Genomic DNA, 14,862 nt, shown 5'->3' with positions numbered 1-14,862 from the left:
GGGACTTTGGGACGGCCACATTAGTTAAACAAACCATCTAGAAAACCTGGAAATTTGAGTTCCACAAAGGCCCAAGCAAAGACTACCAAATAGCTATACCAGACAGAAACTCTCAAGCAAAGACTACCAAAGATTTTGAAGCAGTCATTTAGTTTTGCTTAAACCAAAGACTATCAAAGAATTTAAAGCAACCCGAGTTCACTTGGTTAAAATTGATGTAACAATCTTCAATGCAACTTCTCTTAATCCAAGAAATATTGCATGTTGCTTGGGCTGTCTAGAATGTCAAATCTCAAATGATAAACTGTAACCTCACAGATATCTCCAGGAATGGAACCAAAAAACCAATCTGGCTTGAGGAACTAAGGAATCCAAGTCAATTGTTTTAAATACTGACAAATTAACACCCCCCTAAGAATGCCAACTGTTAGATTGAACGTAGGTTTTATAACATTAAAAGGCAAATGTACACAATTATCAAAACACTTGACAAATTGTTGTCAGATATGTTTTACCTAAACCAGAACTGCCAACTAAAAAACGAACAGACTACATCAGAAACAAAAGAAGAAGCAGATGGGTTGGTGATACAAGATTATGCCCATTAACATCCATTAATTAGCTACAAGAAGATTAAACAACCTCAAATTACAATATCGGACAAAAGAGACTAACTAACAGGAGAAAACATCACTTCCTCATTTAATATTGACTGCTTTATTACAGGAGTCGAAGGTTATAACATACCAGAGGAATTATCATTTTTAAAATAAAAAACAAATCATCAAGGAGTTATTTAATATAATTTTTGTTTGCAAATCAAGGGTTGTAAAGAAGAATAATAATTTTGAAGGGAAATTGTTGAAAAATAACGACGACCACAAAGTTGATCGCTTCACAACTAAATTAAGTGGCTTGAGTCGATTAGGTTTAGATCTACAACACATCATGAAAACACTATTCCTTAACCGTAAAACATCTATGTCTTCTATAGGTAAAACCATTGTTCACCTAAAAACACCAGACCGATTCAGCCATATGATTCCATATTCTGATTAACTAAATCTCGAGAGACAACTTTTACACTCTAGAAGATGACAACAACGACAACAACAAGCCATTATGACCCGACGATATAAGATCAGTTAGATGGATCTTTTCCTCCCACTGAACTCTATTTAATAAAATGCCAAACGTAACGCCCCCAACCCAACGGTTAGCAAGCAACGGTATGACACCGCAATTTTAGAGATTTCTCTGTAATTTTTGTATTTACAACTAGGCCCTAAGATAGATAAAATTAGGGATACTACAGTCAATGCTTTAGAAGACTATTAGTCCTAAATCGCCACCAGAATATTCAGCGAGTTAGCATGAAGTTTTGTATGACAGGAAACTTGGGATACAGAAGATGTATGACACCAAAAACCTTGACCAGACCCAATCCAACCTGTTCACCAGTCGGAACTGAGCACCTAAAAATGAACACGATCCGTGCTGCACACAGTCGACCACTAAAGCATCCATTCCCTTGTCTGTTCAGATTATTTTATCTAGACAAGACCAGGCATCATCTGCTTAAAAGATGGCAAAACTTACCGACTAAGTATCCATACAATCATGGCTATGCCTATGACTCGGACTATCCATTCTCAGACAGACATACACTGCCTCGATCATTATAAATAATTGCACATTAAAGTGGAACTCTGCGATCTTGATTCATGCATGCAAGCCATGAGCATGGCAGGTTATTAGCTACCAGAATAGTCAAAAGGAGTTTTCTATTGTCTGGAATTTTTTATCGTACGAATATTACATCCAAACTTGTAGGAAAAACAAGACACTATGTATTCACTTCATTACATACCCAACATCCAACTATCGGATCAATTCGAATGCAAATCCTCAGCAAAGACACTTTTGCAATGAAATAAGCCATCGTTAGAAGTCGAGTATATCCAAGAACAGCCGTTTTGGAAAATTTATTCGCCAATATCTGCCAAAACAGGGATATGAACTCTTCCGATCTCATGAAAGATTGCATATGTATCTACGAGATGAATCTGAAGTAGAGCATTTCTATGTTTTACCAGTTTTTCGTATCCCAAATCGACCAATTAAAGCTTTCATAAAACATGTTGTGACATCGAAGCTGCAGAATCAAAACGAAAAGAGAACCCCTCCATCGGGTGCTAAATCTGCCGAAAAGCTAATCCGCCCTAACCGACAAGGATGCATCGCATCCGTCTTTATGTAGCAACACGTGAGATGTGACAGCAGAATGACTTTTGAGACCACAAGCAAGCATCGATCGAGGACTAAGAAGCTAAATCTAGCGAATCCCCCGGCGAGAACTACTAAAGAAAGGACGGAAGCGAAATCAAGTGCAGAGATAAAGATCCGAATAAAGACCCCTGATCGAGCGAGACCTAGGATTCGGAGACGAGAGGGCAGCGGTAGTCGAGGAACTTGTCGCCCTCGGAGAAGGAGACGGAACCGGCGTCCCTCCTCGTTCTTGTCGGCTTCGCCATCTCGCTCGCGCTCTCTTCTTTCTTTCCCTCGCTCCGCCCCTCCCGCGATCCAAACAAATGTACCCCCCACCTTTGAATCATTTCGAAGCAGAGGGAAACCCAAAAACCAACTCGGCCGAACTTAAACCGGTCCATCGGGCGGATATAATTGAGCCTAACTTGAACCGGTCCATGGCCCACAGGTCCAGGTCTGAGAAGAGGTGTTTGTGCACCTTATGAGCCCAATAAGGCAACGTGAGGATATGAGTGCATGCTCTCTCTCTCTCTCTCTCGTGAAACCAACAAAGAGCAACACTTTGTTTCGCTGAGTATAGGTTGATTAAGCTTATGAGATGCATTATACATAGGACCGCGACCTATAAAACAATCTGTGCTGCTTTACTCATCCTTACAATATCGAAACAAAGAGGACGCTATCGACCACGAGCAGAGGGAAGAAGGACGACGGATGGGGAGTTGGATATGGATGATGGCGATCGAGATGGAGCGGGGGTTCTTCTAATGACCAACACCGGGGCTCGGCCCGGAAACGTTGATGCCGTCGGTAGTGAAGTGAGTCACATTGTGGCCTCCACCGCCGGGGCTCGGCCCTCCGACTTTCATCTGTCCCTGAACGAAGCCGACAACCTTGTCACCGGCGCCGCCACGTCGTTGTTCCAGGTTTCTCAGCGGCCTCGCTAGCGCCGACACCACGACCGACATGAGGATGGCCAAGTACAGAACCCTAGACCGGGAAGCCATGGCGACCGATATCGATGGAGAAGTAGGTATTACATGGGAGGAAGCAGGTAATGTCGTCCCCCTTTATATGAAGGTTAGAGGAACGTAATTTCCACCACGTGGTTTCGCTGCATGCGGCAACCGAGGAAGCATCGCGGTGGATGCATGGGGAGGCCAAATTCGAGCGGTGAGACGACCATGGATGGAGTCGGAAATCAAAGGGAATCGATCCTTGTGGTGTGGACAAAGAGATGGTGCGTGCAGTGGGAATCGACGGTGACATGTTGCTTCTCTGATCGCATTGGTTGGTTCGAGTTGGAGGAGGACCACTTGCTCGATGGCTGCTTTTGACTAAGACGAGAGTTAGCACATAATGGTGACGTCCGAGAAGCTAATGCGCAGATGAAGTGGTGACAAGGACGTGTGGATCGGTCAACGGAGGACTCGCTCATGAAGTGACCTTCTTGCCCGGTGGCTGCATGAATGGGTAAGTAGATTAGTTTGAATCGGAATCAAATAGGATCTATGTAATTTATCGATTTATCGATTAGATTTGCACACCCCAAAGATCGAGGGAATCAACGGAGGAATTCGTGGGGGCAGAAATGTTTGATTCGGATGTGCAATCGGAACGTGGGATGTCCGGTGGCATTGGCAGGCTAGAATTGTGATCGTCGTGTTGTCAATAAAGAACCCGAGGCCAGTGGATGCTTGCTTATACATAACATGAGAAGACGACACAGATCAAATTCCAGGATGGCGAAGGTTGGCAGCAGATAAAATGAATGAGCTAATCGAGGCAGGCATGCATGGTGGTGTGTGTTCACGGGCCGGACGATAACGAGGATGAGGTTTCTTTCGGCGTGGCGATGGGAACGACGTGACTTTGTTGTCTACCCACGGTAGGAATATACCTCCTTCCCTTTGTCTCTTGTTTCTTTTGCCTCCTCCGTGTTCATGTTGGATGGTGCTCCGGATTTAGAGATTGGACGCTCGAATTCGAGGACCCCTCGGTATTCACCACATATTGTTGTGTCTCGTGTTCAACGTCCCATCACCATCACATCCCTGCTGATTGCAACATCTTGATGTCGGGTTTGATGGGTATTTTGAGATCCTTCCACCCGAAACCGTTTGATAATAAAGAATTTTAAGTAAGAGAATAATACTTCATTGTTTTTATAAAATCTTTGGATATGAATTATTGTACTTAGAGATTTTTTTTTTTTTTGAGACTTATGAATGATGAAGATCTCTGGGCTAAGTGGTAGGAATTTGTGGTTTTTCCTTGCGTGTGTTAAAATAATTCGATTTCTCTCCTCCAGTAAGTAACTTGATTATTATTATTATTATTATTATTATTATTATTATTATTATTATCGATCTTTTGGTATCAATGTTTTCTTCTTTCTAACTATGTGTCTTCCTTTATACACGAGGTTATTTGATAAAAAATATATTAAGAATCAATCATCATCCGATATATAATCATTATGTGAAAACAATAATTGATAAAAGTCCATATCACTCTTTACCTATTTGCCCTTATTGATGAAAGCCCAGGGTAGGGTAAGTTATTCAAGAGTCAATCATCATTCAAGATTGTCTCTTCCTTATTGTCTAAAGTGGAAAACTTTAGAATGATTATAAATTATTTTTGTCAAGACTAAGTATAAAAGCTAATTCTCTATGCCGTGCTACGTTAAGAAGTTCACTTTAAAAAAAAAATCTACACCTATTAAAAGACATAGGTCACCAACTTCAACATCGGAATGATCGGATCAGAATTTTTTTTTGAGATTGATACTTCCATTTCGAAGCCACCTCAAATATCATCTCTAACACTATTTTATGTTAAGTTGACTCGAACATATTGCTTTATCTTATACTATTTTATGATTTCCTCTAACATTATTTTATTCCCTCTCCGTTTACTTTGGCTCCCGAAATATTGCTTTATCTTATAATATTGTAGAGTCGTCGATTCCAAATTTCCACGAGATGGTTTGAAGTTTGATGGCACGGAAAATAAAATAGATGGCGGTGGTTTGTCCGATGGCAGGCAGCTTCATTCAAAGACAAACAAAGTGGTCAATCAATGACCATGGAAAAGTACGTACATTGTAGCTTCCTTCATCCTCTTCTCCTTTCTCTCTATTTATTTATACATGCCCCCAGGAATCAACATCACTCGCTCCACCATCTTCTCCGGTTCTGTAGGTGTCGGTCTCCATCGACATGGTCGTTTCTTTGTGTTATATGATTCGTTGACTGATTCAAAGGGACAATAACTTCTTGATGTTCTTTTGATCGAAGGTCCTTAATCGATAATTATAGTTCATAATGTATGTATGCATTATTCCCCGAAGCATGTAAAATTCCATAATAACAACAATAATTGTGCGAGCGATTTAAGTGTGTTTTATTTGGCACCATGCAATCAATCGGATAGAGCTCAAACCGTGGGGTTGACGTGCCCATGCCCGCTGCTGGCTGTCTTGCTTATCTCGTCCACCAGGGCTTGGATGTGGCGGTCCGAGGACCCGCCCTCCGCCACCGCCTTCGTCGCCGCCTCCCTCCACTCAGCCGCCCTCTTTCCGATCGCCTCCGCGAGCTGGCCCTGCGTCACCGCCGCCACGCACCGCTCCACATCCTCCCGCGTCGCCGGGGCCCGCAGGTGCACCCCGACGCCGTACGCCTCCACCAGGAACTTGGAGTTCGGTACCTGGTCACCCCACTGCGGGTACGTCACCAGCGGCACGCCGGCCGTCAGCGCCTCCAGCGTCGAGTTCCACCCGCAGTGGGTCACGAAGCAGGCGACGGCGGGGTGCGTGAGTACGCGGTCCTGGGGGCTCCACCCCACCACCAGCCCCCGATCGCCGACCGACTCGAGGAAGCCCTCCGGCAGCAGCGCATGCTTGTCGCCCCGCACCACCCATAGGAAGGGCCGGCCGCAGTCGCTGAGCCCCCACGCCAGCTCCGCCGTCTCCTCCTTGCTCAGCACCACCACGCTGCCCACCGACACGTACACGACGGAGCGCGGCGCCTGCGACTCCAGCCACTCCGTGCAGTCGGCCACCTCGAAGATGTCGCTCCGGATGTCGGAGCGCTGCGAGTTTTGGTCCGGCTCCACCAGCGGCCCCACGGGTATGATGGGCAGCCGGTGGGAGATGGCGTCGATGGCGTCGCGCTCCAGCTCTTGGAAGGAGTTTGCGAACACCCACGACGCCTTGGAGATGTTGTGGAACTGCTCCAGGATCACCTTCTTCAGCATCTTGTAGGGAGAGGAAGGATGAAGGAAGGTGGGTATCTCGCCCTCCTCGAGCGGCGGCAGGCCTGGCAGATTCACGGTGACGTGGGGGTCGTCCTCGGTGGGGAACTTCGCCAGGGAGTGATAGTAGCCGTAGTAGGTGATGAAGACGGCGCAGGACTGAACCCAAAGGACGCCGCTTGGGATGCCCATGTCGGCGGCCACGTCGAGCGCCCACGGCACGAAGGGGTTGTTGATGATGCAGGACACCGGGCGGCCGGCGTCGGCGTGGCGGCGGATGAGGTCGGATATGGCCGGTGGGCCAGTGGCTCGGAGGGCGGCCATGAGGACGTCGAGGTCGCCGCGGCGGGGGTCGTCGACGGGCAGGTCGTCGGAGTAGAACTCGAAGCGGATGAAGCCACGGCCGATGGGAACGGGGACGCCGAGGGCGGAGTTGGCGGTGGAGGAGGAGATCCGGTGGCCGATGTCGTGGGTGGAGCAGAGGGTGACGAGGAGGCCCTTGGCGGCGATGCGCTTGGCGAAGCGGAGCAGGGGGTTGAGGTGGCCTTGGGCGGGGAAGGAGACCATGAGGACGTGAGGCATGTGGGCGGTGGTGCCGTCGCCGTGGCCGCTGCTGGCGTTACCTCCTTCCGTGACGATGGCCATCTGGCGGCGGCGGTGTCCTCTGGAAGAGAGCGAAGCTAGGGAGCCGTAATAACAAGGAGAAGCGAGAGCGGGTGAGGTGGGCGTTCTCTGGCTTTTAGGAGGTGGTTGGCTCGATGGGAGGCTTTGGAAATAGCGCAACACGGGCAAGACAAGCCGGCGGTCGGCGTCGGTGTGAGGATAGCAGTGACGTAGCACTTTTTGGTTCGTAGACTCCGAAATCACTTGGATTCATTTTTATTTTAATTATTTTAGTTATCTCGACCACAGCCACATAAAATAACAATAAAACCTGTCATCCCAGCCGTAGCGTGTGACGCTGGCATCCCTCGTGGCTTGGGATCCTTTTGTGACGCGTCACCACGTTCTCCCAGGGGTAGCAACGGAACATCGACGCGTTACCTGTCACGCAAGTGATGCAGTGGTCGATGACGGATCGATCGGCGTTCGAGGGTCAGATGAGATCAAAAGGTAACAGACGAGAGAGACGGATGAGTGATCGCCCCCAACAATTTGGTCGTCGCGCGATCGATCACGCATTCATGAGAGATGCAGCAGCAGTCTCGAGCGACGACGAGGTCGTCTCCATCAGCAGCTGCTATCCACCGGAACTGATTCCATCACACATCAGTCTCTACAACAAAACATATATCCAAATAAGAGCCTATTTACATGCACCTCTTGAGGTGTCTTACTGGCTTAAGATCTCCTTTCACAGGTATGACCTTTCAGCATCAATGAGAAATTACACTTCAGAATTTTTTCCCATCTACAGTTACGCCTAAAGACATGGAATCAATATACACACTAGCATAATCCCGTGGAATAAACACGTCAGTAACTGCTAGAACATCCCCGGGATTTCAAGAACCTTATCAGGTCACCGTAGACATCATCTTTGGCCTTCACACTCAAGATGAAGTCGATATGACCATAATTATCAATGTAGAGCAACTCTGGCTTCGATTTCAACTCCTCCAGTGTATGCTGTACGTCGGTAGGGTCTGCTAATGCATCTTTACCGCCATAACCCATCCATAAGGGCAATGAATCCGGGATGTCTGCCAAATCAAATGCTGGGGGATGCAGGCTGCGATAATGTAGAAGGTTGCCCCAAAACCCATAGTCATATTTTGCGAAGGTGCCTTTCCGGATCACTGCCAAATTACAAAGACCATGTTAGATGATGTTTACCTAACCAAGGAAATGTCACCTGTGGTGGATGATTCTCAAACCAAAGACCGAGAAAGGAACAACTAGCAATGCAAGAACTAAATCTTTAGGCAATCTTTTTTTCTTTTTTTTTTCGGAAGGTGCTCGGGAACCAGCAATAGTTATCATGTCATGCCAGAACATCTAGAGATGGCTATCGCTAACTGACGCAAATTATGAGAACCCGAAATTGCTGAAACTTGGCACTGTACTAGAGAAAGTAGTAGCAACATCGTGAATTACAACACATACTTTGGAAAAGATGGTGCAGGTTCTTTGTTGAAGATGGATGAGGTTCAAACTCCAAATAGTAGGCCATTCGAGACATGTTGAAGCAACAATTTTCCCCTGCAGAATACCCATATTTAAAGATCATCAGCATAAAAAAAGTGTAAATCTCTTTTATCATAATTTGTTACCTTGTATAAAGGTATTTCAAAGTCTGAAGAAAGCACAGTTGGGTAGGTGATCAAACTATATAGAGATTTAGAGAACACAGAAAAAGGCGGACAAAAGTGCCATCGAAAGTGTGCAGCAACATATCAACTATGAATTCGAGAAGTAACAATAACACAAAAATGAAGCAAGCCCGTCGATGACAAACAAGTGATTGACAAACTAGAAGCAGAAAAGAGTGCCTACAACAAAATAACTTGCTCTATGTTTGCCACAACTTTTCCTCTCTTTTTTTCTCTTCAGTTTATGCTTGAAGCTCCAGACTGTTGCATACTTTCTTTCCCTTTCTTAGTTTATAATGGATTTGAACATCAGCCAAATTTTAACACAGTTGACTGCATTTAGTACCGACAAGGAATCATCTGTGCCTTGAGTTCTAGAAGCCAGCAACACAATATATTCACAGCATTCACTTACTATGACATTACAATCTCATGTGATTTGACCAACTGGGATGATATTCCACTGAAGACTCTAAATTTCCTCCTTACATAAGTGATTTCATGGAAACAAAATCAGAGATATATAGGTTCACTGGCAGAAACATGACAACAACATAAACCAAAAGAAAAGCCTAAATTGTTCCAATTGAACCTATAATTTAGTGAAGGCTTGATCCATTTTACATTCATGTTCATTATTTTTCACAGTTTTTAATTCTTTTAAGCGGTATTACTCAGGAAAAAACAGGAATAACACATTTTCGGCGAACCAAGCCTTTTAAAGACAAACCAAAAAATGTTATGCTAACATTGGTGGCCAACCTGTTATTGAAGACAGCAAGTTGTTGCAGTCCATGTGGCCATCACATACTGAATCTATTATTTGAACACCCTTATCACTGCATATGATAAATTTTCCATAAACAACTGCTCAAAGAAGGATAAAAGAATTCTTGTCAACGGAAAATAATCAGACAAACCAATATCAGACCTTCGAAAATTTAGCTGATGAATGCCCATGCTGAGAAGCATCTATCACACAGAAACAAAGAAGCAAGTCAAATTCGATGCACAAGAATTTTTTTTCTCAAAATCTCCCAATTCACCAAGAGTTACCTCATCAAGACGCATGAACACTGCTCTAAGGACAAAACTTGAAGTGATGTGGTCTAAATATGAAATAGGGCAAAGAAGAGCAGCAGATTCAATCATCTCGACCATATCTGGCATGGTGAAAGCAGCTAAAGCCATGATAGTTCCCTATCAAAAATACAAAAATTTCTGTGTAAACAAATCTTCACATCTGCTGTTCGCTGAAAAACATCAGAACATGCTAAATTGTTGGAAAGAAATGGTTCATGAAAGTAATTATGCCTGCGAATGCCCTATGTAGGAAACTTTGTAATTTGTCACAGAGTACACATAGCTTATCATAGCCAACAAGTCGTATTGAGCTAGTTCCTGCCAACTCCAATCCCAAAATGCCTAAAGAAATAGTAAAAACAATGTAATTAGAAAATTAATATAATACACTAATCATATGCAGAGAAAGAAGAATATAGAAATCAGGCACGAAGAGAAATGCATGGACCATTTATCATGAACATAAAGGGATCCCGGCAAATAGAAAGAAAGTATAAGATCATAGCTCACTGTAAATTCACGTAATATAAGGAATATGAAATACAATTTGATTATACCTTGTCATGAACAGATAAAGTGGTATGTCCATGACTCCATCGTGTGCCACGTACATTCCCAACCCAAACATCAAAACCACTATCGGCAAGGATAAAACCTAGTGACTCCTCAAAGGAATTCATGAACCATGTATCTCCACCCTGTCAGCAAAGAAAGCAAACAAAAGAGGGAATTATGTCTTACATTTAGTTTAGCACCACATCATATGATGTGCAATTTCAGATATCAACATCACAACACATACCAATTCAATAGTTGATAACAACAAGAATGTACCGTAGCAAGAAAATATACTTTGAAACTATAGGAATTTAAATATGATGAAAGAAACAAAGTTCTAAGCTTGAGGCTTCTAGTCAAGACCTGAAAAAGACCATGCTGAAGGAAAACCGGGGGACCAGGTTTTCCTTTTAAAGCTTTTCTCCCGTGTGGAATTCGTTGAATAGTTAAAAGGTAGCCATCTTTAGTCTCAACCTGCAATTTTCACTTGCCAATTAGCACTTGGATTTGTGTTTCAGAAAAGGACAAGAAGCCTCAGCGTTGGTTAGACCATAATGTCAGAAATAATATCTTGATATAAAACAATATCAGCTAAGCTGCAGTATAAAATGTCATGTGAATGTAATGGAAGAATCAAGGCAGAGACAGGTAGGACTGCCTTTGCCTTCACCTCCAGAAGACTTGTGCTTACACAATTGTTTTAAGTAAATCAGACTGAGAGTCACTAACTCAACAAACTGGTGAATGGTCAGCTTACATCAGCAAGAGACAACATGCTAATAGGATACAACTCAACTAGGTAATTCCCATCATAATTGTGCAAGTTATTAAGAAGAGACATGGGAAGACAAAGACGCATGTCCTGTAATTATTAAATCTAGTTATACACACAAGATGTATCTTAAACTTTTCACCATTCAATTGATATAAATGTATTTATTATACACTCTTGCCAGCTTCTAGATGTCTTTCTAAGAATATTTATGGTTGCACGACATAGATTATGATCATCACAGGTGCAACAGCGGTGAGATTATACAATTATTCAAGAAAAACCTGAATGAGAACGAGTGACTAACAAAATCAGTAAACTGTTAGCTTATATCGGTTACAGACAACGTATTATAACTCAATAAAGTAATTTCACCATAATTATGCAGGCAGAAATAACATGGTAAATACTTGCAGATTAGATACATCTTACATTTTCAGAGTAACATTGATACAAATGTACTGGGCAGTCAATTTTAGCAAATTCTCGATGTTTTTCTAAGTAACTTTATGACATCACCGATAGTTAAAGAGAAGACCCTTTTAAGGGAGCACACCGATGTTTAGGATTTATCATGAAATAGCCCTTAGGTTCTACCTTGGCAAAACCTGTTGGGTTTTGACATCGACGTTCAGTTTAACAACTATGCTCTATTTACAAGTAAGCTGCTTTGTGCTCATGTAACCAACAAATCTTTGCACCCAACTGTTTGAACTTTTCCCACTATTCGGTTCAGTTGTACACGAAGTAACATGAAGATTTGAGCATCATACATTTTGTTTCTCACTTGATCTACTTGGTCCTCATGTTTTTCGTTTTTTTCTGAAACAAAAGAAGTACTATGATGAACTAAACAGCAGCATACAAAATGTTGAGGAGGTCATGGTTACTCCTTGTACGTGCAGCTAAGCAGTTCTTGGTCCTCATCTTAAGACAAAATCCTCTCATATGAATCCAGTCTCCGAATCCCTCAAAAGTAAGTTTACCTATAAAATAACCACTCGATCTTAGCCAAGGAGTGCTTCCTTCTTTTACTCCTTTGAGTTACCATACGACTTCGGCAAGTCATGTCACTTATATCTCAACTCTGCTACTACATAGAGGTGCAACGCTCATCACTTTCCAGATTGTGAAATGACCATAAGAAAGTAGCCAACTAGCATTCATTTCTTATGCTAAAGGCACTTTAGTTAATGTTCAGATTATAGTGATACGATCAAACATCACACTACCAAACGAACCGATCGATCAACAAACATACATGCACTGGAATTTTCTCAAGAATGAAATAAGAGCTATGATTCCCCCATCCGGTATTTGGTGCTTCGTTACTCCATAACCTCCAAAATCTTCGCACTCTGGGTTCTTGAGAACCAATTCCTCTACGGTAAGTAACGAAATTTAATGCTGGAACTTCGATCGAGAAGCAGACATGCACCAAAATGGAAAATTCTTTCTAAATCAAAGTGGAATAGGGGGAGAAAGCGGTACGGTGTGTTCGGAACAGGGATAGCCCGACGGTCGGATTAGCAGAGCGCAAAGGCTGTCGGTCGCGGGAGAAGAACTCCGGCCGAGGCTGTACTCGGGGGAGCAGCGGACCCTGCCAAAAAGGAAGAGGAGGAGGAGGAGGAGGAGGAGAGCAACGAAATCAGCGCCAGACGATGGCACTCTCCTCATGTTGGGATGGCCGGTGGCAGGCGACGAGAGTTCCCCGAAGTAGCGGTCGGCTTCCTCGGTCCGCGGCCTGAAGAAAGGAAGAATCGAGGGGGGGGGAAAAAGATCTCAGGGATGGGGGTTACGTTCACCGGAGGTAAGCGGATGCTCGATCGACCCCAGCGGTCGGTGGAGGAATTCGAGCGCAACGAACGGTGAACATGTTACCCGCCAACCCACCTGTCTTGTGACTGGACAGAGTGGTGAGCTCGGACCCACCGTTGCCTCTGTGGTGGTTTTGGTGAGTCGAATGGAACGCACGACGACTAATTGGGAGAAGGAAGGACGGATAAGAGGTTCCGCGTCGAGGGTTGATATTTGTTGGGAATATTAGGGGGGAAAAAAGGGGTGCCAAAATTGAATATTAAATTAAGTTGATATTCTGAATGGATGATTTTAATGGGATCCGATTTGAATTTTAGATCCGGTAATTGATGGAAGTTTAGCTAAAAATGTAGGTTACTATGAACCTTAATTTGGATTTACTAAAATCCGAGGTGGATCCATCCCAAAACTGATCCGGAATAACTCATGGATGGTCTTCCCTTGGGAGGATTAAGATTCGGATCTGTTGGGAAACAATAATTATTAGGAATTTATCATTATTATTATTATTATTATTATTATATATGATTTAACATGTGATTGTTTTGATTCGCAAGTTACCTACTTTTGCGTGCTAAATAATTCTAGTTAGTTGACTTCCAATTTCTTCATTATTGTTCCTTAGGTTGGCGTGGTCAATATTTTTATGGTGAGAATTATTTTAATTTTACCTGATGACTCATGATAATAATAATAATAATAATAATAATAATAATAATAATCATCATCATCATCTTTATCATTAGCATAGTGGTTTGGTACGAAAGACTTGTTATGTTTCTTAATAAAATTATGGGTTAAAATTTTTATTTTTAAATATGGCCCTCTAATCTATGGGGACGATCGAAATCGAAATCGAAATCTCGAAGGCTACTTGAGGAAATTATAACCTTTTTTATTTCTTACATTCCACTCTTTTGGAAGCACTTTGGTAAGTAGTGTTGCTTAAGAAAGTAAGTATGGAGATTTGACGGGTTGGAAGACGGTTTTGTAATTAAATATGATTTTTAAAATCAAGATTTTTCGTTTAGAAGTTTCTTTACCATTTTCTCCCTATCTGTTGATGCCTTTCTAGCATCATTCACTATCAGATTTATTATTATTATTTTTATTAATCTTAACTCAGTATCTTATTTTTGTTGATGAACCTTTACGTCGTGGGCGATGAGTTAGCATGGTTTGATCTAATCCTTGATGTGCAATATTACCCATGCAGAGACTCGGGTGGCTGAAGTGAGCGTCGGTCGGATTGAGTCGTGAGTCTCGTCGCCTGCTTCTTCGTCGTCGAGCTCCTGCACTCAGTTTGAGATCGAGAGGGAGATTTTCCGACTTGACCTCCTCCGAAGCTTAAGTAATAGTTGAGCAGAATAAAAAAGAGTTGAGTGTTCGAAGAAGTCTCCTCTCATTAGTTAGAGGGTTGACTATTATACCTTTGAAGGGGTGGTCGATCGAGATGATGGCTTATACCCTATAGACGAGCGTGTGACCATCTCGTACGGGTCGACGTTGTGTGACGCTATCTTGAGTTTTACCGAATGGCTCCGTGGTGTCCGACGTCGACTTATACAATGCCGAACAATGCAAAGGTCGTGTGATCATCTTGTTCGGGTCTGAGGTGTCGCTCTACGTCAACCTAGAGGTCCTTTGTCTACCACGTGGATGATGCTAAAATATGTCATATCAACTTTTTCTTTTGTTACGATGTTACTCTATCGTTTCCGAATATTATCCAAATCTTCTAACCATTTCAAACTATTATATAATTGACACTTGGTTGTATGCTGATCTTAATAA

At 43.2% G+C, this 14,862-nt stretch overlaps 2 protein-coding genes across 2 annotated transcripts; both read right to left on the bottom strand.

The window, feature by feature from the left end:
• Nucleotides 1–5,585: 5,585 nt before the first annotated feature.
• Nucleotides 5,586–7,288, bottom strand: LOC135610500 (putative UDP-glucose glucosyltransferase). Its single transcript, XM_065105081.1, has one exon. The coding sequence runs from the start codon at nt 7,168–7,170 to the stop codon at nt 5,710–5,712; it is 1,461 nt and encodes a 486-aa protein (XP_064961153.1). The 5' UTR covers nt 7,171–7,288; the 3' UTR covers nt 5,586–5,709.
• Nucleotides 7,289–7,800: 512 nt separating this feature from the next.
• On the bottom strand, nt 7,801–13,013 carry LOC135610499 (triacylglycerol lipase 1-like). Its single transcript, XM_065105080.1, has 9 exons — nt 12,742–13,013; nt 10,842–10,952; nt 10,478–10,618; nt 10,152–10,262; nt 9,894–10,037; nt 9,769–9,809; nt 9,600–9,676; nt 8,632–8,727; nt 7,801–8,324 (listed from the first exon to the last, which is right to left on the bottom strand). The coding sequence occupies exons 1-9, from the start codon at nt 12,925–12,927 to the stop codon at nt 8,002–8,004; spliced, it is 1,230 nt and encodes a 409-aa protein (XP_064961152.1). The 5' UTR covers nt 12,928–13,013; the 3' UTR covers nt 7,801–8,001.
• Between the last annotated feature and the right edge of the window lie 1,849 nt (nt 13,014–14,862).

Source organism: Musa acuminata, chromosome BXJ2-4, assembly GCF_036884655.1.
Source record: "Musa acuminata AAA Group cultivar baxijiao chromosome BXJ2-4, Cavendish_Baxijiao_AAA, whole genome shotgun sequence".
NCBI lineage: Eukaryota > Viridiplantae > Streptophyta > Magnoliopsida > Zingiberales > Musaceae > Musa > Musa acuminata.
Note: the sequence above shows the minus strand (reverse complement) of the source record. Positions and strands in the feature narration are given on the sequence as shown.